The sequence below is a fragment of the Piliocolobus tephrosceles genome, chromosome 4 (assembly GCF_002776525.5).
Source record: "Piliocolobus tephrosceles isolate RC106 chromosome 4, ASM277652v3, whole genome shotgun sequence".
Taxonomy (NCBI): Eukaryota; Metazoa; Chordata; class Mammalia; order Primates; family Cercopithecidae; genus Piliocolobus; species Piliocolobus tephrosceles.
The window spans coordinates 111,895,965-111,923,330 of record NC_045437.1 but is presented as its reverse complement, the minus strand read 5'-3'; the positions used below and the strand labels follow the sequence as shown (position 1 = coordinate 111,923,330).

Below are 27,366 nucleotides of genomic sequence, written 5' to 3'. Positions count from 1 at the left end.
CTAAGTTTCATGTTCACTTTTTTTTTGGAGACAAGGCCTGGCTCTATTGCCCAGACTGGACTACAGTGGTGTGATCTCAGCCCACTGCAACCTCCGCCTCCTGAGCTCAAGTCATGTTCCCACCTCAGCCTCTCAAATAGCTGGGACCACAGGTGCACGCTGCCACGCCCAGCTAATTTTTCTCTTTTTTATAGAGACAGGCTTTTGTCATGTTACCCAGGCTGGTCTCGAACTCCTGAACTCAAGCCATCCACCACCTGCCTTGGTCTCCCAAAGTGCTGGTATTACAGGTGTGAGCCACCACATCCGGCCATGTTCACCTTTCAAGGTGCCTTTTGTAGTTACCTAAATCGGCACTTTACCAGCCCACAGCTGGCACAGGGATCTGCAGTGCATTTCACAGTAGAAGCTCTGCATGCTGGGCACAGAGCCAGCACTTAAGGTGGTGAGAGTTTAGGGAAGCAAGGAAGATCTGCACATAACAACCTGGATTTGGACTTTTATTTTGCCTACTGTATTCAGCTAACAAGGTAATTTATAGAAAAAAAGTGGAGTATTTTTGGAAGGGGAATCTTGTATTTCTGATTTGATGCCTTCTTTCACCAAAAAGAGGCTTATTCTTGTTTTCACGTATATTCTCCCTTATCTGCTATATGTTATTCTCGCTGCTTTATTTATATTTGCATTTGTCTGCCATATCCTGTCTCTGCCCTCCTCTTTTGAAATTTTAAGATTTTTGGTTTCTGTTTTACATGTATCTTTTGTAGGTACCATACAGCTGGATTTTAAATCAATATTTAGAGTTTTTGTCTTTTTTTTTTTTTTTTTTTTGAGACAGAGTCTTGCTCTGTCGCCTAGGCTGGAGTGCAGTGGCACAATCTCAGCTCACTGCAACCTCTGCCTCCCAGGTTCAAGCGATTTTCCAGTCTCAGCCTCCCAAGTAGCTGGGGACTACAGGTGCGTGCCACCATGTCTGCCTAATTTTTTTGTATTTTTAGTAGAGACAGGGTTTCATTATGTTGGCCATGCTGGTCTTGAACTCCCGACCTCAAGCAATCTGCCCACCTCAGCTTCCCAAGTGCTGGGATTACAGGCATGAGCCACCATGCCCAGCTGAGTTTCTGTCTTTTTTTTTTTTTAAGTCTTTATGTAAAAGATTCCCTTTTTAATCTGTTCCAAAGCGTTGGAAGCTGAACTATACAAGTTCCTGCCACTCATCCTTCCAGTAAAGTTTTCTGAGGACATACTTTTTAAATGGAAAAATAACAGGAGGACCCTCTAACTGAAACCAGGTAGGACCAGAGTCAGCTCCTCAAGCCCCTGGGGCAGTCTGGCCAAAGCTGGCCTTATGGAGCGAGCATGTGGAGAAGTCTGGGGAACTGGGCCATCTTGTGAGGAAAGGACTGAGCAAGCTCATGTTCTCTTTAGTGAAAGTGGTCCAAATTCACATCCAAAAGCCTCCATTATGGCGTTCCCTGGCACTCTTCTTATATTTTATACATTGAAGGCAGCTCCCTCTTTTATGGCCAGTATAAGCAGGCAAAGAAACAAAGTAATATAGATACATATATGTGTACATATATATTTTATACAGTTAAAACATATACATATTTTATATATGTATATACATATATATACATATTTGGGGGTAGGGAGGGGAGATGAGGGTCATGTAAACCTAAACAGTCATCACATTACCCCAAATGAGCCTGACTTTAACAAAGAGATAATCAGTAACTCCTGGGGGTTAAGTGACAACATGGGTACAGCAAGAAGGGAAAGGGCACAAATTTAACTCTTAAATATACTGTGATATGTGTTTGGCAGAGTTCAGGCCAACCCCAGGCTTCTGTCCTTGCCAGACAAGTAAGCTGATGATATTCAAAGAAAAAAATAAATAAATACAAATTCAAGCAGAGCTCCATACCACAGTTTCCGACCACCAGGAACAGAAACTTTGGCTCCAAGGCAAATGAAATACACAAAAAAAAGTATTTCCACTTACAACATGAAAATACAGAAACTTCATCAAAGAAACAAAACTATCAAAGAAGTCTACTTCCAGCAAAACTGAGGTAGCACTGCTTTCTCTGCATTCAGTGCTTGAGTGGTTCTTGAGTATGTGCTTAAAAAAATGCTCCGTTGACTGACAGGTGCAGCATGTTGATGGATAAAGTCAACATGAAATGCAATCAGTCAAAGAAGGAATGAGCAAGAAGTAAGGGAAATCGGAGTTCTGCATAAATTAGCTTAAAAGGGGGTTGTCACCAGACTACAAATGCTCGTGGCTGGCCTTGGCTCTCCAAGAGCTCTAAATCGCCTGGAAATTAATACAATGGGACTGACAGTTAACACTCCTATTCAAATCTGTGTAGATATTTAAAAATAATTATTACTGGCTGGGGGTGGTGGCTCACGCCTGTAATCCCAGCACTTTGGGAGGCTGAGGCTGGTGGATCACGAGATCAGGAGATGGAGACCATCATGACTAACACGGTGACACCCCATCTCTACTAAAAATACAAAAAATTACCTAGGCGTGGTGGCGGGCGCCTGTAGTCCCAGCTACTCGGGAGGCTGAGGCAGAAGGATGGCATGAACCCGGGAGGCAGAGCTTGCAGTGAGCCAAGATAACGCCACTGCACTCCAGCCTGGGCAACAGAGCAAGACTCTATCTCAAAAAAAAAAAAAAATTTTGTTACAACCTAATTTCAACCATGTAAATAGCACTACACACAGTACAGACCTGCCCTGAAAAACAATATGCAAAACTGAGATCTGGCACTGTATCATTTTATAATGTTAATTCACCCTAACGGTCCCATCCCCTCTCCCTGCTGTATGCCCTCCCCTACCAAAAAAAAAAAAATCTAATTTGTGCAAAAATGGCAGGCTTACTCTATCTGAAGTCTTCAAAAAAAGATAACATGTAGGCAGGTTCAAATACTTTGGGAGATTCCCCCCAAAAAAGAAATAATCAAAATAACCAAAAAATGAAGAAAGTGCCTAAAACATGATACAGCATTTCAGAGCCCTTTCAGATACAAGGCAGAGAAAGGTGTGTTGGGAGAAAAGCTGACTATTGGGAAAAAACGCTGAGGCAGGGCTTGCATGTCTGACACAGTGTAAAAGAGTCTTGGAACATGTCCTGGGTCCAGGGTCTAAAACCCCTTGTGGCCTTTGGAACACCAAGCTCTGTGCTAAAGGGTGGAAGGCTGCACTGCAGCACCATAATCTAAGCCCAGGGCATAAAAGCCCTCGTGGCTTGGATGGAATCCAGGGCTTGGCGTAAAACCCCTTGTGGCCTCTGGAATGTGTCTAGACTTGCTGGCTCCTTGCTTCTAGCACTCCCAGCTCATAGATTGAAGGTATCTTAAACTAGAAGAACATGTTTCCCATTATCTCAAGTAGCAGAACATGTTCCATATGCTTCAAAGATCATGTACTTGATAAACGACTTTCTTCCAACCCCTACATCCTCACCACCTGCTTGTTTGATCTCCAGTGAATAGTGCCAGCTTCCAGAGCTCAGGGCCTTTGCAGCCTCCATACTAGTGTTGGCCCCCTGGTCCCACTTTCACTCTTGTCTTTTCTCATTCCTTTGACTTCGCCGGACTTCGTAGCTCCCACAGCCTGGGGTTGAGTCTGATCACTCTGATAGAGGTGTAAAGTAGAAAATATCCAGATCTTCAGTAGTTTCCCAAAAGGTTCAATTCCTCAGCCACAGGGCGGTGGGCAGATCCTTGCTGCTGTGCCTGGGACAGAGCCACTAAGTCTGCTCCTCAGGACACAAGCCCTTGGGCCCTGAGCTGAGTGCACCTCTCCCTTCCTCCTCTCTTTTCCTTTGCTCCATTTCCCACTTCACAAGGGTGTCAAAGAGACTTGACCAGGCCTCATCTTCACTGTGGTTGTTGCTGAGGTCAGGGCCAATCACTTGAGTGAAGTTAAGGAACATGTTCCAACTGTCCCAGGAGATGGCCTTGATCCTCAAGGGGTTCTCTGTTAGGAAGTTTAGCCATTGGTCGAATACCAGAGAATTGTTCTGGGTAGAGACTAGTTTCCACAGGACAATGGTTATTTGCCGATGCAGTGACCACTGCCCTTCTTCAGAGTCCAGGCCAAACTGAAATGTGAACTGGTAGAGATCCTTGACTTTATCCTCTAGTTTGGCTTCTGTTAAGAGGCTAGGGAACTGTGCACAGATTCTGTCACTGCTGTCTGCACTTAATGCTTTGCAGCCGTCAAAAAACTCCTTTCTGGTGAATTTGCACATAGTTGCAGCCTGGAACTTCCAAGCCAAGAGCAGCACTCGAAATTCTGTGGGGTTGACACATAGGTCATTGCAAAAGCGCTCCATGCCTTCCTCCAAAATTGCATCTTCCCACTCATCCTTGTAGCACCTGAACAGTTCTTCCAACCCCTGCAAGGAAGACTCCTCAACATTGGACTTGGACTCCCTCCCAGCATCTCCCGAGGACTCCCGGGACATCAGCAGCTGGCAGTCCTCAGTGGCAGCCTCGGCCTTCTTGGTCGTGTTGACAAGGCTGTCTCCACTTGGCTTGCCACAGAGTGGTACTTGCTCCTCACAGTGGCCTGCACCCACCTACCGTGTGACTCGTTGCTGGGGTCATGGTCTGCATCCTTGCTGCCCAGGGTGGATGAGGGATTCTTAAGCTTGGTTACACACTGGCTTATGGTGCTGGCGGCCTGGCCTTTAGAGTGGCCCCCTCTGGATCGGATACCCTCGCTTCCGCTGGCCCATGTACCTCAACATGCCATCAGTCAGAGGAGCCAACCAACAGCTGCTCCAGAGGTTCCTCCAGTCGAACCCTTTCTGGAAACAACAGTGGCCTGGTGGGTCCAAACCACCTACCATTCCCACTGGGGTTTCCAGGCTCCTTACCCCCGCCGCTGCTGCCTTTCCTTCTACCACTGCCACCACCTCCTCTTCATCTGCCAAGTTTTTGCCTTTTAACAGGGAAAGTGAACCACTGATGTTTGTCACTGTACGTGTGTTAAGTATTTTTCTGGTTATTTATGCTTATTATGTGGTCTTATTTCCTTTATTCTCCTTTCTTTACATTTGTTGAACATCTGATGATTTTCTTAGTTCCCTTTCTCCATGGATAAAATGAAAATTCTGCACTTTAACTGAAAATACTTGTCAGTGATTTTTTATATATTTTTGTGACTTTGAAATATTGATTAAATACAAATTAGGGAGAAAATAATAAGAAAGGAAGGAAGGAAGGACAGTGAACTCTATGCCTGAGTGTTGACACTTTTTCTGGAGTTCCTAGTCTTGGATATGAAGTACACTAATTTCTTGGAAATCGATTTGCCCTCTCTCTCTTATTCAGTCCTCCTCTCTCCACTACAGTTGACCCTTAAATAACACAAGTTTGAACTGCATAGGCCCATGTTGATGTGGATTTTTTCCAATAAAAGTTACACTGAGTGTGCCTGCTTCTCCTGCCACCTGCTGTACCTTTGCTACCCAAGACAGCAAGACCAACCTCTCCTTTCCTGCCTCCTCCTCTGCCCTCTGTATGTGAAGAGAAAGACCTTTGTGATGATCCACTTCTATTTAATGAGTATACGTGAAATAACTGTTACATTATTAGTAAGGCTTCCAGTCAACAGCAGGCTATTAGGAGTTAAGTTTTGGGGGAGTCAAAAGTTATACGTGGATTTTAGACTGTGAGGGAGGTTGGTGTCCCTAACCCCCATGTATTCAAGGGTCAGTTGTACTTTCTCCCTTTCCCTTATTTACATATCAGAATGTTCTCTGTCCTTAAATGATGAAAACCTTTTCTGTTGCTTTATTTCTATTACCTATTCTTATTTCCATAGTCTCTTATCTTCTTTACAAAAAGTTTTAAGTAATTTATCTGGCCAGACACAGTGGCTCACTCCTGTAATCCCAGCTCTTTGGGAGGCAGAGGCGGGCAGATCACTTGAGGTCAGGAGTTTGAGACCAGCCTGGCCAACATGGTGAAACTCCATCTCTACCAAAAATACAAAAATTAGCCAGGCGTGGTGGGTGTTTGTAATCCCAGCTACTCAAGAGGCTGAGGCAGAAGAATTTCTTGAAACCAGGAAGGGGAGGTTACAGTGAGCCGAGAATGTGCCACTGCACTCCATCCAGCCTGGGTGACAGAGAAGACTCAGTCTCAAAAAAATAAGAGAGAAAGGAAAGAAACAAAAAGAACGAGGGCTGGACTGTGACTGTACGTGGCTGATAAACTGCTATCGACCTCATCTGTTCCATGTCAAGTGTCCTGTGTTTGGTCATCATGTACCATTTAGGGCAGGGATTCCCTCCTTCACCAGTGGGGTGAATAGGAGGTTATCACAGCACCACTCCCTCCTCTCCCACGGGAATCTAGAGCAGCCTTTCGTGCCTTTCCCTTTTTCTCACTTATACCTACTTTTCCTGTCCTTACCTCCCAAAACACTTTTTATATTCTGTCTCTGGTTATTTCATGATTCGTTGCAGACATTTTCTTCCATTTGGAGGGCAGCATGTTTTCTCACACAGATCTTTGTGCCCTGTCCTTTTAGTGCTGCTGGGCTTTTCGCTTCCCTCAGCGGGTTTTGTTGGCATAATTGCTCATTGAGGAGGAATTTTTAGTTTCAGGAGTCAGTGACCTTCAAGGATGTGTCTATAAATTTCTCTTGGGAAGAGTGGATTCAAGCAGATTCTGCTCACAGGATGACCATGTATGGGGAGGTGATGCTGGAGAACTACAGGAACCTGTTCTCACCGGGTAAGGACCTCTTATAACTCAAAACCCACCTCTTCACACCTTTCCCCCTCAATACTGTGTGACCTCTGAAATTTATGAATTTGGACTCGAAATCCCTGATCATAAGGCATTGTTTTAGGGTGTTTGCTTGGTGTCCTGTCTTTCAAGGTGGAAGATTGAAATTTTCTGTAGAGAATGGAAAATGGGGAACTTCATAAGCCACACCTTCCTTGTTTCAGAAGCTGTGAAGGAGAAAGGATCAGAACTGTGCTAGGATTGGTTTTTAGACTCAGTTCAGAACCCAAAGTTAATGTCTTTCCTCTCAAGCAGGAAATGACCTTTCCAAACCCAATGTGACTTCCCAGCTGGAACGAGAAGAACTGAGCCTGATGAAAACAAAACTGCCTGAGGGTGGCTTTCCAGGTAAGTACCAGGCTGCACAGACTTGTTACATGAGTATGTCTCTTGGAGGAAAATCACTTCAGAGATTGTTGGGTCTCTGGAGAGACTAGAGCTACTGGATATGTGTTCTCAGATGACACCTCCGCATTACGTGATGGGCCTCATTTCTCTAGGGCTCCCTTATGTCATCTTGCAGGGAGGTGGTGGATTATGAGGAGTAAATGAGTTGTTACATTGATGGCACTTACCTACTGCCTGGAACATACTGAGCATTTGGTAAATGTTAGCAACCACTATGTCCTCTTCTGTCTTCCTCTGCACTCTGAATACAATCCTTGTCTTTACTACACTACACTATTTTGTGTTGAATGATAATTTCTTTATTATAAAATGTAAGGTATATTTTTTATTACAGATTTCTATGGATTTTATTACTATTGATATTTGTATTTATCCTTATGTAAATAACCTATGTATTCATGTATCTACTGAGTACTATTCTTAGCACTGGGACTACAGCAATAAGCACAGCAGGCAAAGTGTTTTTGAAGAACGTATATGCTCATAGAGGAGACAATAAACTAATAAAGGAAGAAGGAAGGGAGGGAGGGACAGAAGGGAAAGGAAAAGAGGCAGGAAGGGAGGAAATGAATATAACACAGTGATAGGTGTGGTGTGGAAAAATAAAGCAGCATAAGGAAACTACATTAGTTAAAAGGAGTGTGGTTTTACAGGTTGGTCAGGGAGGGCCTCTCCTTTAATGTGACTTTTGAACAATACTCAAAGTGATGGGCCAGGTAGGACAACATTGAGGACCTAGGGAACAGCAGGTGCGAAGGCCCTGAGGTAGGAGATTGCGTGGCATTGTTTGAAGGGGAGAGTACTAAGAGATACAAAGATTTCTGTAAATCTTATCTTTCAGTCCTTCTGTAAAAAGATCTGTTTGTACTATCGTTTTTTAAATTTCTGTGAGCCACTTTCTTATTCTCTCAGTGTTCTTCTTAAATAGCAGTCTTTCTAATGCATGCACTAACTTCACTCATCTGTTTGAGAATACTTCGTTTTTCTTGTTTCTGGTTTTCTGGTATGTATGTGCAGCAGTTTTTTCCGTGTTCCCTAGATTATTTTATTTATGCCATTTTCATTGCTTATTGTCATTCTGGTGGGTTTTCTGGAAGCAGCAGAAACAAACACATATGTTTTGATACTGTGTTTTCATCTCCCACTTCTTTACCCTCTTTGTGCTTCCCCACCAGGTTAGAACCTAAAGGTTTTTCACTTTTTTTTTTTTTTTGGAAGATGCAGTCAGGCTGGAGTGCAGTGGCACAATCTTGGCTCACTGCAACCTCCACCTCCCAGGTTCAAGCAAATCTCCTGCCTCAACCTCCCAAGTAGCTGGAACTACAGGTGCACACTGCCACGCCTGGCTAATTTTTTGCATTTTAGTAGAGCAGGGTTTCACTGTGTCGTCCAGACTAGTCTGAGCTCAGGCAGTCTGCCTGCTTCGGCCTCCAAAAGTGCTAGGATTATAGGCATGATAGCGGGGAAACCAGTCCCCAATATTTCAACATAGGTTCTTTTCTATTTTGCCTAAGTATCGGCCGGTCTGAGATATAAAGGGAAAGAGTACAAAAGTGAAAAATTTTAAAGCCAGGTGTCCGGGAGTGACATCACACGTTGGCAGGTTCCGTGGTGCCCCCTGAGCCGCAAAACCAGCAAGTTTTTATTAGTGATTTTCAAAGGGGAGGGAGCGTACGAATAGGGTATGAGTCACAGAGATCACATGCTTCAAAGGCAATAAAATATCACAAGACAAATGCCAGGGCAAGGTCACAAGGCCAGGATGAAACTAGAATTGCTGATGAAGTTTCATGTCCCACTGTGCACGCATTGTCATTGATAAACATCTTAACAGGAAACAGGGTTCAAGAGCAGAGAACCAGTCTGACTAGAATTCGCCAGGCTGGAATTTCCTAATCCTAGCAAGCCTGGGGGTGCTGCAGGAGACTAGGGCATGTTTCATCCCTATCTACAACTGCATAAGGCAGACACTCTGAGAGTGGCCATTTTAGAGGCCTCCCCTTGGGAATGCATTCTTTTCCCAGGGCTGTTAATTATTAATATTCCTTACTGGGGAAAGAATTCAGCAATATTTCTCTTACCTGTTTTCGGCAATAAGAGAAACATGACTCTGTCCTGCCCGGCTCCCAGGCAGTCAGACCTAATGGTTACCTCTCTTGTTCCCTGAACATGGCTGTTATCCTGTTCTTTTTTCAAGGTGCCCAGATTTCATATTGTTCAAACACACATGCTTCACGAACAATTTGTGCAATTAATGCAATCATCACAGGGTCCTGAGTTGACATACATTCTCAGCTTACAAAGATGACGGGATTAAGAGATTAAAATAAAGACAGGCATAGGAAATGATAAGAGTATTGACTGGGGAAGTGATAAATGTCCATGAAATCTTCACACAATTTATGTTTAGAGATTGCAGTAAAGACAGGCGTAAGGAATTATAAAAGTATTAATCTGGGGAACTAATAAATGTCCATGAAATCGTCACAATTTATGTTCTTCTATCATGGCTTCTGCAGGTCCCTCTGTTCGGGATCACTGACTTCCCACAACAGCGTGAGCCACACCGCACCTGCCCCATTTGTTTTTTTTATTGCATGTCACACTGTATTTTACTCATCATTTTGAATGTCTGCCTTTTTAGCCGGGCATGGTGGCTTGCACCTGTAATCCCAGCTGAGTTACTCAGGAGGCTGAGGCACGAGAATCACTTGAACCCAGGAGGCGGAGGTTGCGTTAAGCTGAGATTGTGCCACCGCACTCCAGCCTGGGTAACAGAGCAATACCCACTAATATGTAGGTTCACTGAATTGTTATTGAACATGTTTTTCTTCATATTCCCTGCCTACGACATTGCCTGCCGGACTAAGTAGTTAAATATTGGTTGAGTGAATATTGAATGACATCAAGTAGAATTTTCATAAATCTAAGTAGTTAAATATTTGTTGAGTGAATATTGAATGACATCAAGTAGAATTTTCATAAATCTCATGAAAATATAAATTTGAATTTGTGAAATTCATATCAATACAGATTGGGTAATTATTGGGATGAGTGAATGAGTGGGCAGGGCAAAACAGCAAAGAGGGAACCCTCAGTACAATAACATATTGAGGGGGCCTAAGGGTGCTCTGGCAAAGGTGAGGGGTCCAAGGAGGAGGAGAGAACAGGGTCAAAGGGAAAGAGGAGAGCCAAGGCAGAGTATGCCAGTGCCAAGCAGGGAATGAAAATGCCTGTTGGACTTGGTGATGAGGGAGTGACCCAGGGAAGAGCCCATTTAGTGCTGAGAGAAATATGCTGTGGGCAGAAAAGTGAAGGAGAAGCAAGCAAGTGAAGACTTTTAAGTACAGACTGTCATTTCAACAAGGTCAGCTTCAAAGGAAAAGGAAGAAAGAATAAGAACTCAGCAGAAGCCTGTGGTTTAACAAGGAAAAGACTTGAGTGTATCTAAAAGAGCAGAGGGGTGTCTACCGCAGTGGGAGAAACTAAAGAGAGGCAAAAGTTGAATGGAAAGGAGCCCGTAGAACGCAATAATTCGCAAACTCCAGATCTTGTTCTTTCCAGATTTTCTTGGATATTGCTGCCAGATTAATCTGCCATTTAGTCTTCTCATCCTGTCCAAGTCAAGAGGAGAAAGTATTGACTGAGTGCCGTGCCCAGCTCTTCCACAGCCAGCGTCTCACTCGCTTGACACAAAACGTCTGTGGGTAAGTACTGTTACTCCTCTTATGGTGGAAGAAATTGGCTCTGAAAGGTGAAATAGCATGTCAGAATTTGAACACATATCTTTTGTTTTGTTGGTTTTTTACTTTGAGTTTAATGGTAATTCTTGCTTTCTTCCCTTGCCCTGCTGTGAATTCTTATTTCCTACTATATTTAGTAAAACTAGAAACTTCTGTATCCTGGCCTAATTTTCTTTTCAGCATAATTTCTTCTTTTTGTACTAAAGTTTTTTACAGTTGAAAGCTCTGTTAGATTTTTGCTCCTGTTTTACAAAAGATGAATAGAAACTGGAAATCCAGAAGTGCTGTCCCTGGTGCCATTATTATCATTGTAAACTAGCTAATGTTGAGAAAAGATAGAAATTATTAGTAATGTGGAAAGCAGTGACTTTTAGCCTCTCATTAGTGGTAATTAGATCTAAATCATGTAATGATGTTCGGTTATGAATGAAACAAAAATTAAGAACATGCATAAAGTATTAGAAACCTACTATCAAAGATTATGTGTAAAAATACAGTTGGGGATTCTAGAATCTTTTTAGCTCTCCAGGAAGCCACCCTAACCATCCCTAAACATGGGAGCCTGCTGTCTGTTTCGCACATGATTTTGAAAAATGTGGGCAGGTGTGGTGGCTCACACCTGTAATTTCGGCACTTTGGGAGGCCTAGATGGGCGAATCATGAGGTCAGAAGATCAAGACCATCCTGACCAACATGGTGAAACCCCACCTTTACTGAAATACAAAAAATTAGCCGGGCATGGTGTTGTGCACTTGTAGTCCCAGCTACTCGGGAGGCTGAGGCAGGAGAATTGCTTGAACCCAGGAGGTGGAGGTTGCAGTGAGCCCAGATCGTGCCGTTGCACTCTAGCATGGTGACAGAGTGAGACTCCGTCTCAAAAAAAAAAAAAAAAAATTCAGCCAGATGTGGTGGCTCATACCTGTAATCCCAGCACTTCAGGAGGCTGAGGCGGGCAGATCTCTTGAGGTCAAGAGTTCGAGACCTGTCTGGCTAACATGGTAAAACCCCGTCTCTGCTAAAAATACAAAAATTTGCCAGGCATGGTAGCACGCATCTATAATTCCGGCTACTTGGGAGGCTGAGGCACAAGAATCACTTGAACCCAGGAGGCGGAGGTTGCGGTAAGCCGAGATCACACCACTGCACTCCAGCCCGGGCAACATTTCAGAGATGTACTGGGTAACTACTTCTCTGTGTATATGTATGTGTGTCCATGTAAATATATGTGTATATATGTATAGAAACACACACAGAGAATTTATATAGTTAGAGTCTCTACCTGCATGCTCACATGAGCCTCACTGATGTTTAATACATACACATATCTTTGCTTCCATTACTAGGAAAACTGATCTAAAATACTATAATGAGTGTAGAAGTATTCAAAAAGGTCTTCCTTAAATAAGACAGGCCCATTGCTGCCCCAGGGCCTTAGCACTGGCTGTTACCCTGTCTGGGAAGCTCTCCCTTACATAGTCCTATGACTTCCTCTCTTAGTCCCCCGAAGTCTTGGTCTAAATGTCACCTTTTCAGTGAGGCCTTTCCTTATGACCCAGTTTAAAATTGCAGACCTTTCCTCTCACCCATCATGTTCCCTATATCCATTTAAATGCTTTTATTGTTTTTCTATAAGGTATACCACTTAAAATACTAAGGATTTTCTTATTGTCTTCCTTTCTCTTGCTAAAATATGTTTCATAAGGGCAGACATTTTTTCTGTTTATTGCTATATCCTGAGCACCTAGAACAGTACCTGGCTTGATAAGTATTTATTGAATGAACGATTTATCATGTTCAAAAAATCAGTTTGACTGCTATATGGAGAGAATGCATTGTAGGGTAGCAAGAGTTTAAATAGAAAATCCAGACAGATGGGTATAGAAATAGTCTAGTTGGGTGTTACGAGTAGCTTAACTGTTACCCAGAGGATGGAAGAAATATAAAAGGAGAAAAGAAATAAATCAACTTGCCCTTTTCAGGAAGCATGGGACCTGCTTGCTGCCCAGTCCCATCCCACACACCAATACTGTGCAAGCTCCCAGCCTCTGCTATGGCTTGTGCCAGCCATATGTACTAAGGGGTCTGTGACAGACCAGACACCTTGGTCTGGAGACGCTTGTTCGTGTCTTGATGAGTATCAAAGTTATATAAATCCTATAAGTTAATGAGGGAAGGCAGAAAAAACATTCCAAGCCATTAAGGGAGTATTGAGTATTTCCAGTATTATTACTCAAAAGTCTTGTTTAGGCAAAAAGGAAAGGCAGAGAGAACTGTATGTTGCTTAATGTAAAATATTAATAATGGTAATAACAGCTAATAATCACTGGATCCTTATTACATCCAAGCATAATGCTATGTGCTTTATCAATGAGATAGTAAAATGTCAAGGATCTGAAACACTGTTTAATCCTGGAAGAGCTACAGTTTCTGACCTATAATGCTCAGGTTCCAAGCCCACAATACTCCCATCACTTCTGAGTAAAGCCGCCCTAACCAAGCCCACACCACTCCATCAGTGCTGAGTAAAGCCGCCCTAATGATTTTCATTTTGTAGGTAGACAGTTATATAATTTGGGAAAAATTAAAGTTTTCTCCCATCTCAGTTGCCATATTGGTCACACTTTTGGAATAACATTAAATAGTAGTAGTAATAGTAAGCACCTTTTCCTTGGTTCTGTTACTAGAGAGAATTCTTCTAGGGTTTTATTTTTATTCTTGGTGCAATGCTTATATTTTTGTTTTTGAATCAGGAATGGATGAAGGATACCAATTGAATACTTCTGAAGCATCTGTCAGGTTGATCATATGACCTATGACCTATTAATATGATAGTAATAGATTCTGAACAGTGAACCATTCTTTATTTTCTGGATAAATCCTTCTTCATCCTAGTTATACTCTTGATATCTAAGCAACCAGCATTGTTTAAAAACACTAAGAGTTCTGGCTCTGATATTACAATGACTTAACAGGGTGGGTCTGCTGGTGACAAATTCTCTTAGTTTTCTTCCATATGAGAATGTCTCTATTTCACCTTCATTCCTGAAAGATTTTTGCTAATATAGAACTCTAGGTTTGTGGTTATTTTCTTTCAGCACTTTGAAATAATTAGTCCACTTCCTTCTGGCATGGTTTCTGATGAGAAATTCAGCTTTTCATATTTTTGCCCCACCACCAAGTAGTGTATCAATTTTCCTTGGTTGCTTTCAAGATTGTTTTGTACTTCCATTTTTAGAATTTATGGCTGGGCATGGTAGTTCACGCCTGTAATCTCAGCACTTTGGGAGGTGAAGGCAGGCGGATCACTTGAGGCCAGGAGTTTGAGACCAGCCTGGGCAAAACACGGCGAAACCCTTTGCGAAAAATACAAAACTACTTGGGTGTGGTAGTGTATACCTGTAGTCCCAGCTACTTAGGAGGCTGAAGCACGGGAATCCCTTGAACCCAGGAGGTGAAGGTTGTGGTGAGCCAAGGTTGTACCACTGCACTTCAGCCTGGGCGACAGAGTGGACTCTTATCTCAAAAAAAAAAAAAAAAAATTGATTTTGATGCATTTGGGCATGGATGTCTTTGGGTTGACCCTGTACCTATAGGTTGAAGTCTTTTGTCAAATATAAGTTTTTAGCCATGATTTCTTCAAATACTTTTTCAGCACCAAACATTTTCTCCTTCTGTGGGACTCCAGTGAGACAAATATTAGATCTTTTGTTGTTGCCCCATCTATCCCTGAGGTGTGCTTCATCTTTATTTTTTCTCGATCTTTTCTGGGTTGTTCAGATTGAATAATTTCTTTTAATCTGTCTTCAAGTTAATTCTTTCCTGTTTTCACCCTTCTGCTGTTGAACCTATTTAGCAAGATTTCTATTTTCCATATCAATAAATAAATGTTTATATATTAAAAATACTGTAGGGCCAGGCGCAGTGGCTCACGCCTGTAATCCCAGCACTTTGGGAGGCTGAGGCTGGTGGGTCACGAGGTTGGGATATCAAGACCAGCTTGACCAACCTAGTGAAACACCGTCTTTACTAAAAATACAAAACTTAGCTGGGCATGGTGGTGCACACCTGTAGTCCCAGCTACTCGGGAGGCTGAGGCAGGAGAATCGCTTGAACCTGGGAGGTGGAGGTTGCTGTGAGCTGAGATCGCACCAATGCACTCCAGCAGCTTGGGCAACAGAGTGAGACTTTGTCTCAAAAAAAAAAAACCTGTGTATTTTTCACTTCCAGAATTTCCACTTAGTTCTTTTTTATATGCTCATTTTCTTTGCTGAGATATTATTTCCATTTCTTTAGAGTGTGTTCACTCTACTTGTTGGAACAAGTAAGGCAGCTGCTTTCAAGTCCTTGTAAGATCATGGTATCATCTCACTTGATGTCTGTTGGTTATCTTTACCCATGTAAGTTGAAATGTTCCTGGGTCTTTATATTCTCAGTGACTTCAAAAGGCATCATGGGCATTTAGAATGTAATGTTATAAAACTCTATGACTTATTGAAATCCAAAAGAAAATGTTGATATTTCTGTTTTAGCAGGCAGTCAACCTGGTTGAGCTCAGACTACCAAGTCCAAACAGCTTTCTGTGGGTTGTGGTTTCTATGTCAGTTTAGTTGTCAGAGACTTCACATTGTTGCTTGAATCTTGCTCACATGTGTGTCACTCTGTGGCCAATATGGAATTTAAGCAGCAGACCCTCTTATTCTCAAAGTCCATGTATGCTGCTTAGGGGGTCAGATTCATGCATACGTATCTCACAGGTGAGCCCAGGAGTTCTTAAATAACTTCCAGGGTGATTTTCCCAAATTCTTCCCTGTCTATGTCCGCAGTAGTTTCAGGTTCCCTGTGGCTCTCCTTTTTACTCTTCTGACTACAATGCAGGGGCCTGTAGTTGCCCTACTTTGCTGTGACTGACAGTGACTGTCCTTATGCAGAGCCAAGTGGCAGGAGGACAAAGAAAGAGAAGGTGAAGTGGGGCTTCTCACTACCCTTCTTGGGACCACAGCTCCCTTGCTTGGGGAAGAAGGACCCTCTCCTCATGGTTTTGGGCTCCTGTCAGCTCGCAGCGGCACTACTGTTGAGGCAGCCACCAGAGGATTGCTTAGGTGCTGGGGTGCAACAGAACGAAGAAAGGGAAGAAAATAGGCAATTCCCCCTGCTCTCTCTAAACATTAGAAGTCCTTTTCCTGCTCCATGAACTGGCCCTAGAGCTTTTCCTGGAGAACCTCCTCTGCCTTTTCCCGCCTCAGTGCCTGTTTTCAGATTGCTGTATAAGTTTAATACGGAAGACAGCTGAGGTAAAAAAGGTAAGCTCACCACTGGTTCAGTGGTACTATGGATTTTGGTCTTCCTCCCCAGTTCACCTGCTACTGTTGACTTTTCAGGGCCCTCAAATAATTGCTTCATGCTTTCTGTTCAGGTTTATCAGTGAAAGAGACATGGTGGAACAGGCCTACTCCACCTTATCAGGAAGAGGATCCGCCACTTTGGTTTTAATTTGATCTTCTTTGTCTAACTTCTTAAGGTGGAAACAAAGGTCACAGATTATGGGCCGTTCTTATCTACTGTAAAAACATTTAAAGCTATAAAATTTCCTCTAAGCATTGCTTTGGCTATAACACACAAAATATTACCTCATTCCATTGTGATTTCTTCTTTGACGTGTCAGAATTTACAAATTCACTACTTAATTTTCAGACATAAGGATTTCCCAAATAGTTGAAATGTAATTCTTTAGGTGTCTTTTTTTTTTTATTGTAATGTTTTGTGTTTGTGTGTGTGTGTACCACATACGTAACATAAAATTTGCCATTTTAGCCATTTTTAGTGTATAATTTTTTGGAGGCATTTAAATACATTCACATTGTTGTGGAACCAGCACCACCATCCATCTCCAGAACTTTTTCATCTTTCCTAATGAAAACTCTATACTCTTTAAGCAGTAGCATCCCATTCCCCACTTCCTCCAGCCCCTGGTAACCTCTGCTTTCCTCCTCTATGAATTTGACTACTCTGGATACCTCACATAAGTGGAATCATGCACTATTTGTCTTTATGTGACTGGTTTATTTCACTTAGCATAATGTCTTCAAGGTTCATCCTTGAAGTGGATTCAGCATTTCACTGCCAGTTTTTATATACTTAAACTAACTTCCTCACTCATGTTTATTTTTTGTTCAAATTGAATATCTAAATAATAGCAAAAATGGTTTAGGAGTACCGTTATTACTGAATCTTTCATAATTAAGACTGTGTTTTGCATTTCTCTGCACATGTATGGAGTGCTGACCATGTGGAGTTCTTGAGTCACGTCAGTCTGCCCTCAGTTCTTGCAGGCATGGCCCCATTGTCTTTTGGCATCCTGTGTTCCTGAGAAAATCTCTTCTGCCACTTTTTAAAAAATTTGTAGTTAACCTTTTTTTTTTTTTTTTTCATAAGCATCAACTCCTCAGAACTTTTAAGTCTAAATTCCATGAAGGTATACTGAATCTTACTATTAAGTTTTCTGCAGTACAAAAATATATTTGAACTTAAAATGATTAATATTTTCCAGAATAGCAAATACTTTGCTCTTTTTCTAATTTGATTTTTGAAATACACAGAAGAATGTGTAAAATCTGTACTGTTCAACAAAAACCTACATACTCTTCTAAGCCCTTTATAAATATTAACTAACTTTTGTTCTTATATCAGCACTATAAGATAGGTACCATTTAACAGATTTGGACAGTAGAGCACAGGTTAAGAAACCTGCCCAAGGTGGTGGCTTGCACCTGTAATCCCAGCACTTTGGGAGGCCAAGGTGGGTGGATCACGAGGTCAGGAGCTCAAGACCATCTTGGCTACTATGGTGAAACCCCGTCTCTACTAAAAATACAAAAAATTAGCCGGCATGGTGGCGGGTGCCTATAGTCCCAGCTACTCGGGAGGCTGAGGCAGGAGAAGGGCGTGAACCCGGGAAGCAGAGCTTGTGGTGAGCCAAGATCATGCAACTGCACTCCAGTCTGGGCAACAGAGCAAAACTCTGTCTTAAAAAAAAAAAAAAAACCTGCCCAAAGTCACACAGCTAATAGTGGTAGAGCTCCAGAGTTCATTTTGAGTTCAACTCAAAAGTCCAAAGTTTCATCTTATTGTTATCGTAACCACTGTACCCTTCTGTTTCTCTGCTTCTCTTTTTAGTTAATAACAATAAAGACAAATGAAGAAAAAAGAAAGCAGGCCAGGCACAGGGGCTCGCACCTGTAATCTCAGCACTTTGGGAGGCCAAGGTGGGCAGATCACCTGAGGTCAGGAGTTCAAGATCAGCCTGGCCAACATGGTGAAACCCCATCTCTACTAAAAAGACAAAATTAGGCATGGTGGTGCATGCCTGTAGTACCTGTAGTCCCAGCTACTTGGGAGGCTGAGGCAGGAGAATCACCTGAACCCAGGAGGCGGAGGTTGCAGTGAGCCAAGATAGAGCCATTGCACTCCAGCCTGGGTGACAAGAGCGAAACTCCATCTCAAAATAATAATAATAATAACAACAACAATAATAACAAATAGTAATAATAATAAAGCGGATATCCAGTTACCAGAGCCCAGGTGAAGAAACAGAACATTGCTAGTGCCATGGAAATGCTTGGTGTGCATCTCCTCATTCACATCCTTTTACCTCTCTCTATCCAAAATATAACCATTATTCTGACTTTTGTGATACTTCCTTTTCCTCTCCTTATAGTATTGCCATTTATCATTGAATCTCTAAACAATATATTTGGTTTTGGTCTGTTTTAAAACTTTAAATTGAATCTTATATATATACCCGCACACACATATACATATATATATACATATATATATAAAATGTGCCTTTGCTTATTCATTCATATTGATATTTGTAGCTTTAGTTTATTAATGTTCGCTGTTGTCAGTTATTACATTGTATAAACACCTGACAATCTTGTTACGTATTTTTTGATGACAGGCATTTGTGTTGTTTCCAATTTTTGCTGTTGTACACAATGCTATGTGAAGAATCATGAATTCTCATACTGTTGCAAGGTAGAGTTACCTAAGTATATGTACCTAGTAGTAGACTTGCTAAATCAGCCAATGTGCTTGCTCTAGGTTGTACTAAACTATTTTTCAAATGAATCAGATTGCATTTCCACCAGGAGTATGTGGAAGTTCCCATTACTGCATCTTTCCAAAATCTGAAGCTGTCAGTTTGAATTTTTAGGTTTTGTTACTTGGGCGGATGTGGTAATGGTATCTTGTTGCAGCTTTAATCGGCTTTCCCTTGGTTACTGTTGAGATTGGGCATCTTTGGTTACGTTTGCAGACCATTGAGGTTTCCTTTTCTTAAGTGCTTATTCAAGTCTTTTGCCCATTTTTCTAGTGGGCTTGGTGTTTCATAAGCGTTATTTTCCAAGTCTCCATTCTAGTTTTTTGTGGGTCATATGTTGCAAATATTTTCTCCCAGTAGGTAGTTTCTATTTTTTTAGCTTTTATTTTTAATTTTGAGACAGGATCTTGCTCTGTCACCCAGGCTAGAATGCAGTGGCACCATCTCGACTCACTGCAAGCTCCGCCTCCCAGGTTCACACCATTCTCCTGCCTCAGCCTCCTAGTAGCTGGGACTGTAGGCGTGTGCCACCACGCCTGGCTAATTTTTTGTATTTTTAGTAGAGACGGGGTTTCACTGTGTTAGCCAGGATGGTCTCAATCTCCTGACCTCGTGATCTGCCCACCTCGGCCTCCCAAAGTGCTGGGATTCCAGGCGTGAGCCACCGTGCCCGGCCACCTGCTGGTATTTTCATACTGAGTTTGACAGGTCCTCTGTTTGGGGTCACTTGGTGGTATGTGTTTTGGAGGTAGAGCCTGCTTGACTTCCCACTTTTTCTCTCTTTTCATGTAAGCAGATCAGGTTGGAAGAAAGAGGCCTGGTTAATGCATATTTCTTGCTTCACAGGAAAGCTTGTGCCCATAGGCCTTTAGGTTTGTTTGTTCAATGTTGATCTCTCTCTGTTGACTTTGATCAGCAGTCAAAAAGCTGATTCTCAGGTTGCAGTTCCAGCCCTCTACCCCTTATTTTGTCTGGGATAAGAAATAGGATCCAAGAAAATGTTAGTCTGAGTAGCTACAAGGTCCTTTTCCAGCCTCCTCTCAAACAGTACAGCAGATGCCCTTGCCTGTCCCTACCACAAGTTCTCATCTCTAAGGAATGGATATTTAGGAAGTAGTAGGATCCTTTAGGACTGTCTTACCTCTGTGAATAAGTTACAGCCTGCTTAAAGTTTAAGGGGAAGAAACCTCTAGATTGTGTCATCCTCCCTTTAAGTTTCACGTATGTCCTGGTACTTTATGTTCCAGAGGAGTATATTCCCAAAGGGTAGTTCACCTACTGTATTAGTCTGTCCTCACATTGCTATAAAGAAACACCTGAGACTGGGTAATTTATTCATTTATTTATTTATTTGTTTGTTTATTTACTTATTTGAGATGTAGTTTCGCTCTTGTCACCCAGGCTGGAGTGCGATGGCGCAATTTTGGCTCGCTGCAACCTCCACCTCCTGGGTTCAAGTGATTCTCCTGCCTCAGCCTCCTCAGTAGCTGGGATTACAGGTGCACACCATCACACCCGGCTAATTTTTTTTTTTTTTTTTGTATTTTCTTTTTTTAATAGAGATGGAGTTGTGCTATGTCGGCCAGTCTGGTCTTGAACTCCTGACCTCAGGTGATCTACCCACCTCAGCCTCCCAAAGTGCAGGGATTATAGCCATGAGCCACCACGCCCAGCTGAGACTGGGTAATTTATAAGAAAAGTTTAATTGGCTTATGGTTCTGCAGGCTGTATAGGAAGCATTAGTGCCAGTATCTGCTTCTAGGGAAGCCTCAGGAGGCTTAGTATAATCATAGTGGAGGGCAAACGGGAGCAGGCACATCAAATGAATAAAATCAGGAGCAAGAGAGAGTGGCAGGGGAGGTGCTATACACTTGTAAGTGTGTAGTCCTCTTCTCACAGGTCTACTAGGCAGTGCCCCAGTGGAGATTCTACGTGGGCTCCAATGCCACATTTCTTCTCTGCATTGCCCTAGTATCGGTTCTCTGTGTGGCCTCTGCCCCTGCAGCAGGCTTCTACCTGGACACCTAGGCTTTTCTATACATCCTCTGAAATCTAGATAGAGGTTCCCAAGCCTTAACTGTTGAACTGTGTATACCCACAGGCTTTAATACCATATCAAAGCTGCCAAGGCTTACAGCTTGTACCCTCTGAAGCAGCAGCCTGAGCTGTAACCTGGCCCCTTTCAGCCATGGGTGAATCTGGAGTGGCTGGGATTCAGGGAGCAGTGTCCCAAGGCTGTGCTGGGCACTGGGCCCTGGGCCTGGCCCAGGAAACCATTCAGTCATCCTAGGCCTCTGGTGGGAGGGGCTGCTGTGAAGTTCTCTGAAATGCCTTTGAGGTCTTTTCCCCATTGTCTTGGCTTATTAGTGCTGGGGTCCTTTTTACTCATGTAAATTTCTGCAGCCTGCTTGAATTCCTTCCCTGAAAATGGGCTTTTCTTTTCTACCACATGGCCGGGCTGCAAATTTTCCACTTATTCCCTTTTAAATATCAGTTCCAGTTTTAAGTCATTTCTTTGTTCTCACATCTGAGCATAGATTGTTAGCAGCCAACCCACCTCTTGTGTGCTTTGCTGCTTAGAAATTTCGTCCACCAGATACCCTAAATCACCACTCTCAAGTTCAAAGTTCCACAGATCCCTAGGGAAGGGGCACAGTGCAGCCGAGTTCTTTGCTAAGGCACAGCAAAAGTGACCTTTCCTCTAATTCCCAGTAAGTTCCTCATTTCCATCTGAGACCTTAACCAAGACTTCGCTGTCCATATCACTATCAGCATTTTGGTCACAACCATTTAACCAGTTTCTAAGATGTTCCAAACTCTCCCTTATCTTCCTGTCTTCTTCTGGGTCTTCCAAACCCTTCCAACCTTTGTCTGTTACCCAATTATTCCAAAGTCACCTCCACATTTTCAGGTATCTTTATAGAAATTCTCCACTTCCCAGTACCAATTTTCTGTATTAGTCAATTCTCACATTGTTATGAAGAAATACCTCAGACTGGGTAATTTATAAGAAAAAAAGGCTTAATTGGCTCACAGTTCCTGTACAAGAAGCATAGTGCCAGCATCTGCTTTTGGGGAGGCCTCAGGAGGCTTACAATCATGGCAGTAGGTGAGGGGAAGCAGGCACATCAAATGGCAAAAGCAAGAGCAAGAGTGAGGAGGGAGGTGCTACATTCTTGTAAATAACCAGATCTCACAAGAACTCATTCATGATAGAGAGGACAGTATCAAGGGGGATGGTGCTGAACCTTTCATAAGAAACCACTCTCATGATCCAATCACCTCCCATAAGGCCCCGCCTCCAACACCGGGGATTACATTTCAATATGAAATGTGGGTGGGGACACACATTCAAACTATACCACATAGATTGTTATTTACTTCCTATCATATTTTATTTACTTCCTGTATCAGATTTCTTTCTTTCTTTTTCCTTTTTTTTTTTTTTTTGAGACAGAGTCTCACTCTGTCACCCAGGCTGGAGTGCGGTGGTACTACCTCAGCTCACTGCAAACTCTACCTCCTGGGTTCAAGCAACCCTCCCATCTCAGCCTCATAAGAAGCTAAGACTACAGGCACCTGCCACCATGCCCAGCTAATTTTTGTATTTTTAGTAGACATGGGATTCCACCATTTTGGCCAGGCGGGTCTTGAACTTCTGACCTCAAGTGATCCGCCTGCCTTGGCCTCTCAAAGTGCTGAGATTACAGCTGTGAGCCACCACGCCCAGCCTTGACCATATTTCTTAATCCTCATTTTATATCTGTGACCCTCAGATCCAGTGAGACAAGTAACTAGTTAAGATGGTGTTAAGAGCCAGGGTTTGAATCCAAGTTTGACTTTGGGTCAGCAATCTTTACACTATGTCACACTGTGACATTTTAGGAAGATTAATTTGGTGTAGGATTCCTAGGTGGCCTTGTAGGAGGAAAGAAACTGCTGCTAGGAATACCAGGTACAGTGTGCAGGGTCTCCTGATCTGCCTTTCCCAAGCCCAGCTCTTCTGCATCTGTTTCCTTCATTCCATCTTCTTTATGTAGCACCTACTCCAGTGGCCAGTGCCTTCACTGTGCCTCCCTCCTGAAAGGGCTCACTCTTTTCTCTGCTTACCCAGTATATCTGCCATCCCCTGCTTTCAGTTCCCCTGTTATCTTTGGACCAGTTCGGTGTTCTTTCTCTCTCTCCCTATTTCTCTACCTAATTTTAGGTGCATCTTTGAAAGCTCTCAAACATGCTCAACAGTTATTTTAGTTTGAGAGCTAGTTTAATTCTCTCATTCCCACCTTATGCAGTTTCCAGTCTCCCAGCACAGAAACCAATGTGCGTTTGAATTTTTTTTTTTTTTTTCAGACTGGGAGACGACTTGAAACCAAAGCGCCAACTCTGAAGCCCAGTATTACTGAAGATTTATGCCATGGGGTACTAATGGAAAGGGAAGGTGTCTGGCATTCTACTGTAGGGGAAACCTGGGAACCTAATAACTGGTTAGAGGGACAACAGGATAGTCATCTGAGCCAAGTGGCAGTTACCCGTAAGGAAACCTTCACGGAGAGGAGAGTATGTGGAGGTAATGAATTTGAAAGATGTTCCAGTCAGGATTCAATCCTTGATACACAACAAAGCATTCCTATGGTAAAAAGGCCCCATAACTGTAATTCACATGGAGAAGATGCCACGCAAAATTCTGAGTTAGTTAAAACTCAAAGAATGTTTGTAGGAAAGAAGATCTATGAATGTAATCAGTGCAGCAAAACCTTCAGCCAGAGCTCATCCCTTCTTAAGCACCAGAGGATTCATACTGGGGAGAAACCCTTTAAGTGTAATGTATGTGGGAAACACTTCATTGAACGCTCCTCCCTTAATGTACATCAAAGAATTCATACTGGAGAGAAACCCTATAAATGTAATGAATGTGGGAAAGCCTTTAGTCAGAGCATGAATCTTACTGTCCATCAACGAACTCACACTGGAGAGAAACCTTATCAGTGTAAAGAGTGTGGCAAAGCCTTCCATAAGAATTCCTCTCTTATTCAACATGAAAGGATTCATACTGGAGAGAAACCCTACAAATGTAATGAATGTGGGAAAGCTTTTACCCAAAGCATGAATTTGACAGTCCATCAGAGAACTCATACAGGAGAAAAACCCTATGAATGTAATGAATGTGGAAAAGCCTTCAGTCAAAGCATGCATCTTATTGTCCATCAGAGAAGCCATACTGGAGAAAAACCCTATGAGTGTAGTCAGTGTGGAAAAGCCTTTAGTAAGAGCTCAACTCTTACCCTACATCAGCGAAATCACACTGGAGAAAAACCCTACAAATGTAACAAATGCGGGAAATCCTTTAGCCAAAGTACGTATCTTATAGAACATCAGAGGCTTCATTCTGGAGTAAAACCTTTTGAATGTAATCAGTGTGGAAAAGCTTTCAGTAAGAATTCATCTCTAGCTCAACATCGGAGAATTCACACTGGAGAGAAACCTTATGAGTGTGTGGTATGTGGAAAACATTTCACTGGACGATCATCCCTTACCGTGCATCAGGTTATTCACACTGGAGAGAAACCTTATGAGTGCAATGAATGTGGAAAGGCATTCAGCCAGAGTGCTTACCTTATTGAACATCAAAGAATTCATACTGGTGAGAAACCCTACGAATGTGATCAGTGTGGAAAAGCCTTCATTAAGAATTCATCCCTTACAGTGCATCAGAGAACTCATACAGGAGAGAAACCCTATCAGTGTAATGAATGCGGAAAAGCCTTCAGCCGGAGTACAAACCTGACTCGACATCAAAGAACTCATACATGAGGAATGTTTCCACTGGCCCCTACATCATGTTTAACTCTTCAGTAATAATCATATAAGACATACAATGTAGAAACCTAATAAACGTGATGATTGTGGGAATTTTCCAGTTGAAGTATATCAGATAATACCACTGCAGAGAAGTCATCTAAAAGTAGAGAAATCTTGATTCAGAAATTATAACTTAGTTTATATCAGAAGGTTTAAGTAGCTAATATAAACAATGACGACTCATGCTGAAGATAAGTTCTATTATATCATACTGCACATTCTCCTTTGGCCATCAGAGACTTCATACTGGAGAGAAAAATGTGAGCATGTTTAACTGGACAGCCCAGAGACCTGGTATGTAGTCCTAATCTGCCACTGCCTTGGACAAGTCACCTACTTCCACCAGGTTATGGTTCTTTATTTGGTAAATGAATGATTTTGGAGTTAGAAATCTTGTAGGATCTCTGTTAGCTCTAAAATGTTACAACCCTATAAATATAATGAATGCTGGGAAATCTTTGTTCTTTTACAATCTTATGCTGTCTGTATGCTGTCTAGATGCTCTTGTTCCACAGTCTGGTTTCCTTGGATGTTTTTGATCAAAATTATTTACCTTTACCAATTCCTAGTACCCTTCCATGCCCCTAATCTTCCCTTGCATTGTTACTTTGTCCCCTAACTACAGTCTGGTTTCCATAAATTAATGGAATAAGTATGCAAATCTTAATGCAATAGCATGCTGTTTTGAGTTCTCAGTTAATAGTTCTTAAACTGTCATTAAATGATCATTTAGAAAATAACATAGTCCTCTAAGTACAAAGGAATCACATACAAATCTTTGTGTCATATTCTGGCTATCAAAGTGGAAAAGAAAAGATAGAGGGGCTGAACACTAACAGACATAGCCATCTGACCTATTAACAAAATGTTGAGACTGGACAAAGTGGCTCATGCCTGTAATCCTTGCACTTGGGGAGGCTGAGGCAGGATGATTGTTTGATTTCAGGAGCTCAAGACCAGCCTGGGCAACATAGTGAGACATTGTCTCTGCACTCCAGCCTAGGCAACAGAATAAGAACTTTGTTTCAAAACAAAAATAACGTTGCAACTCAAAAACATACTCAAAACAATATAGGGAGATTTTATAGATCTATAGTTATTACGGTAGTTAAGATAGCTTTGTTTATTTCACACATTTACCAAGTCCTAAATATATGTTAGACATGATTAGAAAATCAAAATGAGTAAGATATATTCTTTGGTTTATAAGGGTTAAACTAAAAAAGTGTCAGTATGATAGGAGAGGAGAGGAAGAATACAAGCAATTACAAAGCAGAATTTAGGAAATTTAGTAACTGACTAAATGTGCTGCTTGAATGAGAAGGAAGAGTCTAGGATGACTTGGAGTTCTTACTTTAGTAGATAAGGTTGCCATAATTAAAAACACCTATAGTTGCCCAATTTTGTGAGGCAATGATGAGTTCACTTTGGGTACATTTCCATGAGTCTGTGGGACATCTGAGGGAAGGGTCCTGATAGCCAGCAGAAAGTGATAAAGGAGACACTTGCAGGACTGTCATTGATGGGGTAGGTGGTAAAAAAAAGAAGCAGTAGACGCTAAGTGGAAAAGCAGCAAAAAGAAAAACAAAAATCAGAAGTTGATGCCACAAAGGTAAAAAGATAGTTTTTTACACAGGGTTAGGAAGAGTTAATACTGTAAAATGCTATGGAGGGCAAAGTAAGATAAAAATAGAACTATGTCGGCCAATTGCAGTGGCTCAACGCCTGTAATCCCAGCACTTTGAGAGGCCAAGGCAGGCAGATAACGAGGCCAGGAGATCAAGACCATCCTGGCTAACATGCTGAAACCCCATCTCTACTAAAAATGCAAAAAAATTAGCTGGGCATGGTGGCATACACCTGTCGTCCCAGCTACTTGGGAGGCTGAAGCAGGAGAATGGCGTAAACCCGGGAGGTGGAGCTCGCAGTGAACTGAGATTGCGCCACTACACTCCAGCCTGGGCAACAGAGCAAGACTCTGTCTCAAAAAAACAAAAAGTAGAACTATGTCCTTTTGTTTGGGCTATCAATTTAAGACAGATGGCTTAAAACCTCTGTTTGAGTTGGTTGAAGAGTGGTTAAGTGTTAAAAAGAACTTAGCAGCTTTACTGAGGTGGGAGAGACTCAGAAAGACAACTAGAGGGAGGCTGGGGCTTGGAGCATATCAGAAGAGCTGTGGGCTGCAAACAATGGAAAGCCCAGTCCATGATGGTGTAAGAAAGTAGAGATTTATTTTTCTCACATAACAAATCTGGAGGTGGCTGTCACTTGTTCACAGATAAAACAATTCAGTGTCTTAAGTTTAATGGGGTTTCCATCATGGTTACATCATGATGGCCATAGCATCAAGTAAAGTGTCTTCATTCAAGGCAGGAGGGAGGAGGAGGGGAGCACCAGCAACATCAGTGCCTTTGATGAGGAAAGTTTTTCC

The 27,366-nt window shown here is 42.3% G+C and overlaps 1 protein-coding gene and 1 pseudogene across 4 annotated transcripts in view; one reads left to right on the top strand and one right to left on the bottom strand.

Annotated features, from left to right (window-relative positions):
• ZFP2 (ZFP2 zinc finger protein) overlaps positions 1-25,390 on the top strand; it is a 35,310-nt gene extending 9,920 nt beyond the window's left edge. For 2 of the 4 annotated variants that reach the window (XM_023193707.1, XM_023193708.1), the window contains 4 exons: positions 6,635-6,770; positions 7,080-7,172; positions 10,797-10,939; positions 23,427-25,390. In XM_023193707.1, coding sequence (XP_023049475.1) covers positions 23,502-24,887 — 1,386 coding nt within the window. In that variant the 5' untranslated portion in view covers positions 6,635-6,770; positions 7,080-7,172; positions 10,797-10,939; positions 23,427-23,501 and the 3' untranslated portion in view covers positions 24,888-25,390. Of the gene's footprint in view, positions 1-6,634; positions 6,771-7,076; positions 7,173-10,796; positions 10,940-23,426 lie in introns of all 4 variants that reach the window. The other 2 variants (XM_023193710.1, XM_023193709.1) reach the window with 1 other exon arrangement.
• On the bottom strand, positions 3,770-4,876 carry LOC111527453 (annotated as a pseudogene).
• Positions 25,391-27,366: the final 1,976 nt, after the last annotated feature.